This window comes from Terrapene carolina, unplaced genomic scaffold, assembly GCF_002925995.2.
Source record: "Terrapene carolina triunguis isolate 2854851 unplaced genomic scaffold, T_m_triunguis-2.0 Scaffold112, whole genome shotgun sequence".
Classification (NCBI taxonomy): domain Eukaryota; kingdom Metazoa; phylum Chordata; order Testudines; family Emydidae; genus Terrapene; species Terrapene triunguis.
The window spans coordinates 17,641,277-17,653,423 of record NW_020664463.1 but is presented as its reverse complement, the minus strand read 5'-3'; the positions used below and the strand labels follow the sequence as shown (position 1 = coordinate 17,653,423).

General features: G+C 41.5%; 1 protein-coding gene across 3 annotated transcripts in view; it reads right to left on the bottom strand.

Annotated features, from left to right (window-relative positions):
- Positions 1 to 12,147, bottom strand: part of CCDC91 (coiled-coil domain containing 91) — a 337,470-nt gene that overhangs the window by 100,519 nt on the left and 224,804 nt on the right. For all 3 annotated transcript variants that reach the window (XM_029911685.1, XM_024198662.2, XM_024198666.2), the window contains 2 exons: positions 6,737 to 6,829; positions 6,495 to 6,563 (listed from right to left, as the gene is read on the bottom strand). In XM_029911685.1, coding sequence (XP_029767545.1) covers positions 6,495 to 6,563; positions 6,737 to 6,829 — 162 coding nt within the window. The remainder of the gene's footprint in view (positions 1 to 6,494; positions 6,564 to 6,736; positions 6,830 to 12,147) is intronic.

The window sequence follows — 12,147 nt, the reverse complement described above, 5'->3', positions numbered from 1 at the left end:
CCTCTCATTCTGCGATAGAAGATAAGGAGTGATTGGAAGAGTCATTGGTGGACATAGCTCCAGTTGTGACAGGTAAAGATACCGTGTCTGTCTGGGACAGGTGAGAGCAATCAGTATGATGTTTGCTTTTTCTTTATTTTCAAGAGAACTTTCAGTAATAGAGGGAAAGGGGGAAAGGTGTGAAGAAAGCCCTTGTCCCACGAGAGGAAGAGAATGTCTTCCATGATGTGCATCCGATCCCTGCTCTGGAACAGTACTGTGGACATTTTTTGTTCTGGTAAGTGGCTAACAAGCTTATTGTCTGTGGCCCCCATTGTCAGAATGTGTCGTGGAGTATCATCAAATCTCCCATTTGTGGTCATGTGGTAATTTGTGGCTAAACTATCCACTGTCATGTTGTGCGCTCCCGGTACATAGGCCGCTGATATTGTGACATTGTGGGAAATGCACCAGTTCCATAGCTTTAGTGCTTCCACGCCCAGAGAGGGTGATCTGTTGCCTCCTTGTCGGTTTATGTAATATATGCAGGCCATATTGTCCATCATGAATTTTGTATGTGCACCTTTGATCAGCGGGAGAAAGTGAGCACACACATTTCTGGCCACTCGCAGTTCGAGTAGATTGATGTGAAGGCACATGTCTGATGGAGACCATTTGCCCTGTAGTGTGAGACCGTCGAGATGTATGCCCCATCCTACGAGGGATGCATTGGTGGTCAGGAGTAACGATGGGGAAAGCCGAACAAATGGGATTCCCATGCAGTTGTTTTTGGGTCTTTCCACCAATCCAAGGATTGTTTGACCTTGATGGGCATCAATAGTAGTTTGTTTATGTTGTCTCTGTTTGGTCTGTAAACCGAACCATGGTTGAAGGCATCTCATGTGCAGTCTGGCATGAGCTATAGCCAATGTGCCCACAGCCATATGCCCCAGAAGTTGGAGGCAGTGTCTGGTCGAAATTTGTGGGCTGGATTGCACTGTCTCTAGAAGCATGGAGAGGCTGAGGAATCTGTGATGTGGGAGGAGTGCCCTCGCATTAAAGAGTCAAGATCGGCTCCTATGAATTCTAGCCTCTGTACAAGAGTTAATGTTGATTTTTGTGCATTGATTTGAAGGCCCAGATTCTAGAATGGATCCAGTGTGGAATGGTGATTCGTTGGGCTTTGGCAAAGGAACATGCTCTGAGAAGACAATCATCCAGGTCAGGATAAATCATAATGCCCTGGGAGTGTAAATGGGCCACCACTACTGCAAGGACCTTGGAGAATACTCTGGGGACCAATGAGAGGCCAAAAGGGAGCACTAGTAGGGGTCTTGGTCTAATGTAAACCTGAGTTATCATCTGTGACTCAGTATGATTGAGATGTGGAAATACGCATCTTGAAGGTCAAGGGCTGAGAACCAGTCTCCTTTTTCTAATGCTGGAATAATTATTGCTATTGTAACCATCTTGAACTTCTGAGCCTTGACAAATTTGTTGAGTACTCTGAGATCTAGGATGGGTCTCCAATCTCCTTTTTTCTTAGGTATCAGGAAGTAGGAAGAATAGATATGCCTCTTAGATGTGTGTGCACTGGCTCTATAGCTCCTCTCCTAATAGGCTCTCGTGAGAAGGGTCTCTGAAGGAGGAAGGGGAAGGTGAAATGGATGGTGTACCTATCTCAAATGATCTCCAACAACCACTTGTTGGCGGTTATCCACTCTCAGGTTTTGCGGAATGGGGCGAGACAGCATCCAAAGGGAGGGGTGAGGTTTTCCAGGATCAGGTGATGTTGAGGAGAATGTTCTATGGGCACTTTGACCAACCTGTCAAAACTGTTGCTTTGAGGTGGAAGGTTGAGAGGAAGTAGGTCGCGAACACAATGGTTTCCACCTAGGGAACCTGGACTTCTTCCTCTGAGGTTCATATGACCTATGAGATGGATATTGTGATGAGTGGGGTTTAAATGATGGCTGAAGGCTATATTTTCTCTTAAACCCAGGTGTGAAGATCCTGAGGGATTGAAGAGTAGCCCTAGAGTCTTTTAAGGTGTGGAGGGAGGTGTCAGTCTTTTCCACAAACAGCTTTGTCCCTTTAAAAGGAAGGACCTGTTCAGTCGTTTGAACCTCATTTGGGAAGTTGGATAGGTGAAACCAAGAATCTCGTTTCATCACGATGGCAGTCAAGATGAAACATGCCACTGGGTCAGCTGCATCAAGTGCAGACTGGAGAGATGCTTTAGCCACCAGTTGGATTTCATTGACATTGGCCTTCAATTGTTCCTTATGAGAATCTGGGAACTGCTCAATAAAGGAGTTCAGTTTTAAGTAATTCTGATAATTGTATTTTGCCAGTAAGGCTTCACAGTTTGCAATGCAGAACTGGAGAGCGGTTAAGGAGCATGTTTTCCTGCCAAAAAGATCCCGATCTTCCAGTTCCAGTCATAGGGGGTGAATTTAAATTGGTGTTGGCGGCCCTTTGAGTTGACTGCATCCACTAGGATCAACTGGGAGGTGGGTGGGAGAAGAGAAACTCCATGTCTTTCACCAGCATGCAATACTTTTTCCTCAGCCCGTTTACATGTTGGTGGGACAGACATGGGGGTCTGCCATATGATTTGGCTGGGTTCAAGAGTGCCTTGTTAATAGGGAGTGTGACACTGCACCCCATAGTCTTCACAGTGATAATATGATGATGTGATTATGGGATAATTCTGATGTATTTTATGCAAGATAGGTCATGTGAGATATCGTTGGAAGGGTTATGATTTACTGAATATGATTATCCTATTTGTATGCATGTATAATTTTTGTATCTGAAGTTAGGAATATTGACAATGTATCTGTATTACAAATATATTTACACCTGGGGAACGCCCACTAGCAAAAGACTGTCAGTCTAGATGGCTGGCTGGGAAGGGCCCATTCAAGTTAATGAATCATTAGGGAGAACAACAGGCCTTAGAAGGATCTTATCTCCCACCTGGGGAGGTCTTCCTGAGGACACAGTAAACAGCCTCTGACTCAGGGCTGCTATGACACTATGGGGGCCGGTGACCAAGTCACCTGTTACTGGACTCCATCTTGGAATACCAATGTTTTCCACTGACTGGCATGGGAACAAAACTTGGAGACAAAGGGCTGCCACCATATGCAAAAGCTATTTAAGGCAGGAGAGCGACATCACTGTGGTTCTTCACTAACTCCCCACCCAAAGAGACTCTGGGAAACATCTGAGGAACAAAGACTGAACTGGGTGTGGAAGTGCTGGACCCAGGCTAAATGAGTTTTTTAATCTGTGAAAGGAACACCTGGGGTTTTTAAGCTGTTAGCAAGCGCAGCTGGCCACTTAAGAATCTCTGAGGCCTGTTTGAATCATCATTTAGGGTGAGAATCTGATACTCATATCCAATCTCTTTAGTATATTAAGCTTAGATTGTGTTTTTGTTGATTCGCTAGGTAATCTGCTTTGATCTGTTTGTATCCCTTATAATCACTTAATCTTTTGTAGTTAATATATTTGTTTTTGTTTTATCAGAAACCAGTGTGTGGGAGTCATAACTTGGGACAAAAAGCTGTTGTATATTTCCTCTCCACATTGAGGGAGGGGGCAAATGTCATGAGCTTACACTGTACAGATCTCTTTGCAGCATAAGATGGTATAATTTTGGGTTTACACTCCAGAGGGGGGTGTGCACTTGAGCAGCTGGGCAGTTCCTTAGCTGTAACCGCCTCGTGCAGAGCTGATCACAGCAGTTTGTATGTACTGCAACTGGGTGTGTCCTTACCTGTATGTGTGCTGGAGCCTGGGAGAAGGCTTGGCAGGCTGGTCACAGCAGTACAGTGTAAAGGGAGCCCAGTCTGGTGGGTTAAGGGGGGCTCAGTGGTACCCCATTTCCAGGTGGCACCCCAGGGGGAACCCATCACAGTGAATGTGGGCACCATACGGCGGATGAGAAGAGCAACAGGAGACTGCGTCCTCTTGCTCACTTTCTGAATCTGAGGATGAAAAGGGTGGTGCATGACAACAGGTCGGAGAGTCAAAAGTTCCGAGTGAACTCGGTACCGGGTCCCAAGTACTGAGCAGAGGTGAATACGATGTGTCAGACATTGAAAGATCTGTCGTGCACTGGAAGGTGTCAATACCAGTGGTGGTAGTCGGTGCTGAGGTGCCTGTTCCGAAGGAGTCGGTGATGTGGACCTGATAGTATGCAGATTGTTGGTGCCTGGCGTGCCACAAGCGATACCAATGTCAATGTCTGTGCTACAGGAGCCTTCCCCTGAGAGTTCCTTTCCTGTTCCCATTGGTTCCTTAAGCAACCCAGCATGCTCTATTGGGACAGTAATGCGAGAGCCTTGGGTTCTGGATTTAGATGGCTTTGGTGCCATCTGTACTGATGATACTGATTGAGCCAGAGATCATTTTCGGCTTGATCAGGGCTCACTGTGGGGACTCACGGCCCTTTTCTTAGAGGCCTTACGTGAGTGGCTCATGGACATCTACTTGGGCTCACCTCCCTTTGAAGTAGAAGGTTGTGGTGAGGTTTCTCACTCTCCAGGGGACCGCTGAAGGGCTGCCTCCATGAGTAGGACTTTGAACCTCAGTTCTCTGTCTTTTCTGGATCTGGGCTTCAGTTGCTGGACCAAACCACACTTCTGTTGGATGTGTTTCTCTCCCAGCCAGCGGTAACACTGAGTGTCCATCAGTCACTGGGATAGATTCCTTGCAACTGAGACACTTCTCGAAGCCCAGGGAGCCGGGCCCTGTCCGGGGGGCGGGGGGGTCTCCTGACGGGGGTTGAAGAAAGAACCAAGTCCTTTTCTCCTTCCCTTCCCCTTTTTTTTTTTTTTTTTTTTTAAAAAGGCAACAGCCAAATAAAAGATAAACGAAGAAGAAAAGAAAAAAGAAGCTTCAAACGTAGCTAACGGGTAACAATTCTAAAGAGGTTAACAATCTGCTAACGAACAGCTAAAGCACTGTCTCTAACCAGGAGTGATTGAGAATGAACTGAGGAGGGTTCGCCCACGCACGCTGACTAATCTCGTGGCAGAGCCCGGGGAACAGCGCATGCACAGGCTGGATGGACCCTGCTACCAAATTTCTCCAATCAGCAGCAGAGGGATGGACACACACACTTACCGTGGAGCAAGCATAGAGACACTTACAGTGAAGCACCCATAGGGATACTACTCAAAGAAGAATGGGGACTAAACAAGCCTCTCAACCCCAGAGGCGGTGTCTCCAGGCCAGGGTTGAGGCATATTAGTAGGGCAATGTGGAAGAAGCTTGCATATGCATGTTTGTTCTCTGGTTAAATAGAACACTTCAGTCTTTTCCAATTATTAACTTAAAAATAATTTAAAGATATAGGGAAAGATATATTTATTTTAAAGTATGAAGAAAAAGAAGTGGCTTAAGAGTGGGATAAAGGCACAGGTGTTCAAGAGAGTCTTATTAACCTCCCAGACCCAAACATTAAGTTCCACAGCCTTGAGATTCAAGAAAGTTGACAACTAGCCACAGATATACCACTATCAACCAGAAGGCAAATTACATATGTGGATCACAGTTTTCATTGGAGAAAACCAGATGTTTTTGATCCTGTAATAGAGTGGGGCCAAATCAATTGTGCCTGTTTGTTTCTTGACATATGGTGTTACAGATTTTCCCAGAGTCTTAAAAGATAGGTACGGTAATTATTCTGTACATAATATTACCTGACTTTTGTGCTGGATTATATACCAAGATTTGATATGCAAATATAGCCTAGAAATTATCACCTAATTCCCTTATCGAATAATCATTTTACTGAGTCCAAGGCATTCATGAATGAAAAGCACTAAACAAATCAGACAGAAAAGGTGAAATTTAAACTTTTTATTAAAAACAATATATATTGAATCACTTAGGACAGTTTAAATTGATTAAATTTAATTGAATGAAATATTCTGTCAATACTTTTACAAATTTTCTACTAAGGATATATAATATGTATTAGAGTATTAACTCACACATACTTAGGTTTTTCTTCTGGAAATGACCTTTCTGTTGTAAAATATTAAATAAAACACAATGTTAAGTGTCTCGACAAATGCAATGACAACTCTGGTATCTGTTCTTGAAATAAAAAACAAAACACCAGTGCGGTCAGCTGGAGAATATGAAAACAGATTGTTTTGTTTAGATACCACAAATAACTACACTGTAATAACCCAAGGACTCAACATCATGAAAAAGGCAAATTAATACTGGTGCTATTTTCATTAGTAGAATATAAGAAATTACATTTTGCATCAGCAGTTAGCAGATTTCCATGATAGCCTCTAAATCTCTTAGGAGACCTCATGATTTGTATAATTATGACCCCTTTTAAACATAGTTGAAATGATATATATTTAGTGGAACTGGACTTTCATGGATCTAGTTTTTGAATCAGAGCCAAATTCCTGAACATGACACTCCTGAATGAAATGCGTGGTATTTATGTTGTATATCTACTATTTAACTAGAATTACCTTAGCAGCAGCTGCTAAAGCCTCTTTACTTCTATTCTCTTGTTCCTCCAAACATTTTTCCAGGGCTTCCTGCAAATAATATGTAAAATAAAGTTGTAACACAACATATGAGGAGTGGGTAGAATTTGGTTCAAACACTCAAAATATTTAGAACCTGACTCCACTCCCATTAAATGAAATGGCAAAGCTCCTATTGACTTCAGTAGTATAGGATCAAGCACTTGATGTACTCAACGCATTACCTTATGTTTTTGTGATTGTTGCATCAAGGCTGCTTCTACTTTTTGTGCTAACACTTCTTTCTCTGTATCCAGCATGTCAAGAAGTCTCTGATGCTATAAGAGAAAATAATCGTATTATTGCAACTATAGCCTCGTAGTACCACAAGGAAAAGAAGTTGGTGAAACACTGTTAACTAGACATGAATTTTGCTTATATGACCAATGGAAAAACTAGAATTGGTTAAACTACATACAGATTCATTCCTTAATACCAGCAGCAATGAAGGGCACTGCAAGTAACATGAGATATATCTGATAAATTAATAATTTTCTATTTTTTTCCCTCAATCTAATGTAAACAAAATAAAATAAAAAATATATTAATAAATTGGGTTATGCCACCCAGATAATAATTATTCTTACAAAACCTATGAACATAGCCATGGCAAAATTACTTAACGAGTATTCATTTAAATACATATGTGGAATTTAACAAAGTGTGGATGTATTAACTTTAATTTGAATATAAATCTATGTGAAAGAGAGTAAATATAAATACTCATATCTATACAACCAATTTAGACACCATACAGTTTTAAGGTCAGAAGATGAGAGCAAAAATTGCTGCTTTATTCCAATTTTCTTGTAATTTAAAACATTTTTCAAGGAGACAGTGAATGCTGACAATAAGTGACCAAGTAGTTTATGTCTGCTTATATAATCTGTCATCACTGTTTCTAATTATAATCCTTTCATCTGTTTTTTTTTTCAAGAAACCAAGTAAAGCATGCACAAGATGCGGTTTGCCTTTCAAAAAGTCTGAGCTGTGATGGGAATCTAAAAGTTATTAATGGAAAGTATTGATGCCATGTGTATTTGTCAAGACAACTGGCTAGCAAATCAGTAAACCTTAGCACATGCTGTTTAAGTGATGATTATAGTAACTTGTACAGTATCAGTAAAAAATAACATTTCATAAGATCAAAAACAAATACATGAAATAAATTTATAACAATATACTAGTTAAAATATATAGACTATAAAGCCCCCACCTTGCAAATACATAAACACATGCTTACCTTTAAGCATGAATAGTCCTTTTGACTACATATACTAAAATGTATTATTCTACAGCATGAAAACTACTATCCTTTATTTATGAATTTCTCTAATATCAGCATGAAATCTATTTTCAAACTGCAATGGTATTATGAGACATTTTTATATCTGGAGAAGAGAATACAAAAATGTTGACTGCTTTATAAAACAAAATAAAATGCAATTTCTGCAGCACAAACATTCAAGAAGGCATTTCTTTGTCAACTTACTTAAAACAGTTCTGAGTGAAGCAGACATATTTAAATGGGAAACACCTGTCCCAGCAGTGAAATTCACAAAGATTATATTTAATTTATAGAATCATAAAAATGTAGGACCAGAAGGGACTCAAATGGTCATCTTGTCCAGTCATCTGCACAGAGACAGGATTACATACTATCTGGACCATCCCTGAGAGGTATTTTTCTAACCTGTTCTTTAAAACTTCCAATGACAGAGATTCCACAACCTCCCTATGAAATTTATAGATTTATGATATGTATTCTAACTTTCACTGCAGGGTCATATTTTCAGATATTATCGCCAGGCTATCTTAAAATATTACTTTTTACTTTTTCCAATAACAAATGCTCAGTATTCAAAATGAAACAATAAGTAGATTTTGTTTATTAGTGTGATGGTGTATACAAACTCCAGCCTGGGTGACAAGGGGTTAAGGAGCTGCTCTGGGCTCAGCCAGCACTGCCCTGCCACACCTGCAAGAGACGTACAGATAAGAGGAGGAGTAAAAGGGAGTAGAACAACTCACTTGTGGGAAGGCCAGGGAAAAGATAGGATCTTTACCTTGCAGCTGCTGAGGAAAGGCCTGAGGGAGAGCAAGATCTTCCCCATCAGCGACTATCTGAAGGTCCCTCTCTGAGGGAAAGTAGGACCTGCTTCTGATAGACCCAAAGAGAAGGCATTTTCCCTTTCCACCCAGTTTATATGTGTTGATTCCCCAAGTTTTGTTTATAGATTACCCCTGAAGGGGACAGAGTTGGAACTGACCTAGATGGAAGGCCCAGGCCTGAGAGGATGCAGCTACCACCCCTAGGTGGAGAGAGCACACCATGCCCAGCCACAAAGAAATGCCAAGTGGTGAGCTGATCTCCTCCACTCTTTTCTGGTATAGACTGCGAGATTTGAACTATGGCAGGGTGGTGGGAAGTGGCCCAGGGAAGGCAGCCTTAAGGCACTCCTGGGTGTCAGACCCTTTTGGCACTCTAACAGGGCCCTGGGATGGAGCCCGGTGTAGTGGGAGGGCCTGCGCTCCTCTACCAAAAGCCCCCTTCTGCAAGTCCAAGTGCCTATGCCCCTGGATACACTGCCCCACAAGCAAAGACCATTTGACAATCTGCTTTATCCTTCCTTAATTGACTACAGTGGGGCTGAAAATAAGTCTTTTTATGCTCCCCTTCCCCGCCCAAAATGAACTTCTGTTAGTCTGAGTTCAGTTAAAAGAACATCTGACTCAAATATAGGGCATGAATCAAAGCCCATTGAAGTCAACGGAAAGACCCTTATTGACTTCAGTGAGCTTCTGATCAGATCCATATAGAAGATTTTCTTGGATACAGTAGTCAACTGAGGAAACCACCTCTGATTCATATAATATCTACTGTATATAGAATGACAAAATTCATTCTTCTAGATGATAATCTCTAGGACAGCATTAAAATCTAAGACAGTTACTGTTTGGCACCAACTGTCATGTTTCAAATACAGAAATACCACAGGTTTTTCTAACAGCATCAGACTGGACCCAAATACACAGAATGTTAAAAAAAAAATCATTCCTTTGAAATGATACTGAAGTATGCATTGATTCAATTCACTGCATGAGAATTGGAATTTATTGTTCAGAAAACAGTTCCAAGATTACAATCATGCAAGATACCAAAAAAGAAAATAAGAATAGATCTCTATCATAAGAGCAACTTGCAAGATACTGATCCTTGAGATGATCTCTGAAAACTAACAACTGTTTCCCCCACAAAAGACAGTGCAAAATTAATCCCTAGAGTGTTCAGTTTATTCCTACACTGAATTGCTAGTGATTGGCTACTACAGTGACAGGTGATTTAAAAATACCCACACAGATTTACCAAATTCCACCAATTCTATTCAGATGTAGCAAAACAAAGAAAGAAAATATTAGCAGCCAGTCTAAACAAAGCCTTGTAAATAAAGAATAGCAATCTACCTAATAAGTAAGAGAGATTAAACCATCTATATAAAAAGCTATTGCTCACATGACTTACAATCTTTGATTACTGTAACTGTCTGACAGTAGCTGGGACTGGACAACACGGTTGGATCATTCTATATTTGTCCTATTCTGTTCATTCCCTCTGAAACATCTGGCACTGGCCACTGTTGGAAGACAGCATATTGGGCTAGATGGACCACTGGTCTGACCCAGTGTGGCCATTCTTATATTCGTATAATTCTATAGAATTCCTGTAAAGTTGGTAAGCTTTGGGGGCTTTTTATGTTGAACATTATTTTTCTCTCCATGTATAAAACACTTTAAAAAAAATCATTATCAATCTTTTGTGAATATAACACTGTGGGGATCATTTTGTACATTAACTTGTCTATATATTGGAAAACACATTACTTTTCTGTATGTACTTGGCGTTCATTCAAAATGCAGATTAATGATGGACAGATTTCATTCAGACTTTATCCAATACATTATAAATAGAATATTTTTTAAAAATCCCAAAATATTTACATGAGAAATATATCATAACTTCGCCAAAGCCAGAAGCTTCTTGTGAATAACTTAGCACATCCTTTCCTATTATAATGTAAATGTTTATTCATGTGGAATAATCCTTCCATAAAAGGTTACCTTCATATCTGAACTTCCAGAAGTTCATAGATCATCACAAATGTTGCAACAGCTGTCCATACAACCCAGGAAAGCACATTCTCTTGTATTAGAGCTAGAGAAATACCTTGCAGAACTGTTTATTTGGCTTCGATGTTTACACTCAGCCAACTAATTTTCTTTTTCAGGGTAGAAAGAATTTTCAGCTATTAAATTACATAAATTATTTGAAGAGAAGTAATTGGGAAAGGGTTTGCAGAATAAAATACAGCATAGTCTCTTTCTCTGAAGTAGGTCTTGAGGCCACAGAGCTTATATTTCATAAATGAGGGTGTATATAATAAAGAGGATCAATATAACAGATTTAATGGAATTAAGGAGAGAGATTACTAACAATAACTATTCTTCTTTGAGAGTCACCTTCATGTCTTCACTTTAGGGGAATATGTCACCACAGGTGTCAAACTGTGGAACTGCCTTGAAAGCTGTGTCTGCTGGGAGGTACAAGAAAGCTGTCATGCAAGGGTGATGTTGTTACCCTACTCCAGGGGTGGCCAACCTGAGCCTGAGAAGGAGCCAGAATTCACCAATGTACATTGACAAAGAGCCACACTAATATGTTAACAGCCCATTAGCTCCACCCACTCAAACCTGCAGCACCTCCTGCCCGCTGGCAGCCACACCAATCAGTGCCTCCCGCTCCCTCCCCACGCCTTCAGCCTGTCACAATCAGCTGTTATGCGGTGCGCAGGAGGCTCTGGTGGGGAGGGGGGAAGAGCGAGGGCATGGCAGGCTCGGGGGAAGGGGTGGAGTGGGGGCAGGGCCTGGGGCAAAGCAGGGGGTTGAGTACTGAGCACTCCCTGGCACATTGGAAAGTTAGCATCTATAGCTCCAGCCCCAGAGTCAGTGCCTATGCAAGGAGCTGCATATTAACCTATGAAGAGCCGCATGTGGCTACGGAGCCACAGGTTGGCCACCCCTGCCCTACTCTATAAAAAGGAGTGTATCTCCCAACCACCTTGGTTCTTTTTTCCCCAAAGCACAACATCCTGATACTATATAGAACTCAAAGATCTAGGGGATGGTGGGTGGGTGGTGTGAATACATAGAAGTGATGCTCAAAGATCAGTTCCTGGTAAGTAACCTCTCTTTCTTCTTTGCATTCCCATCCTTAGAAGATTAGTAAGCAGAGCTCTACCAGAAGGACAGTGAGCAAGGAGTTCTTAGCTAAATACAGAGCGTAGCATGGCTGTCCAAAACTGGCCATCAAAATGCAATGCTAAATACAAGTACAGTAACTCCTCACTTAAAGTTGTCCCGGTTAACGTTGTTTCGTTGCTGATCAATTAGAGAACATGCTTGTTTAAAGTTGTCCAATGCTCCCTTATAACGTCGTTTGGCAGCCGCCTGCTTTGTCCACTGCTTGCAGGAAGAGCAGCCCGTTGGAGCTAGCTGGTGGGGGCTTGGAACCAGGGTGGACTGACGGCCCCCCATCAGC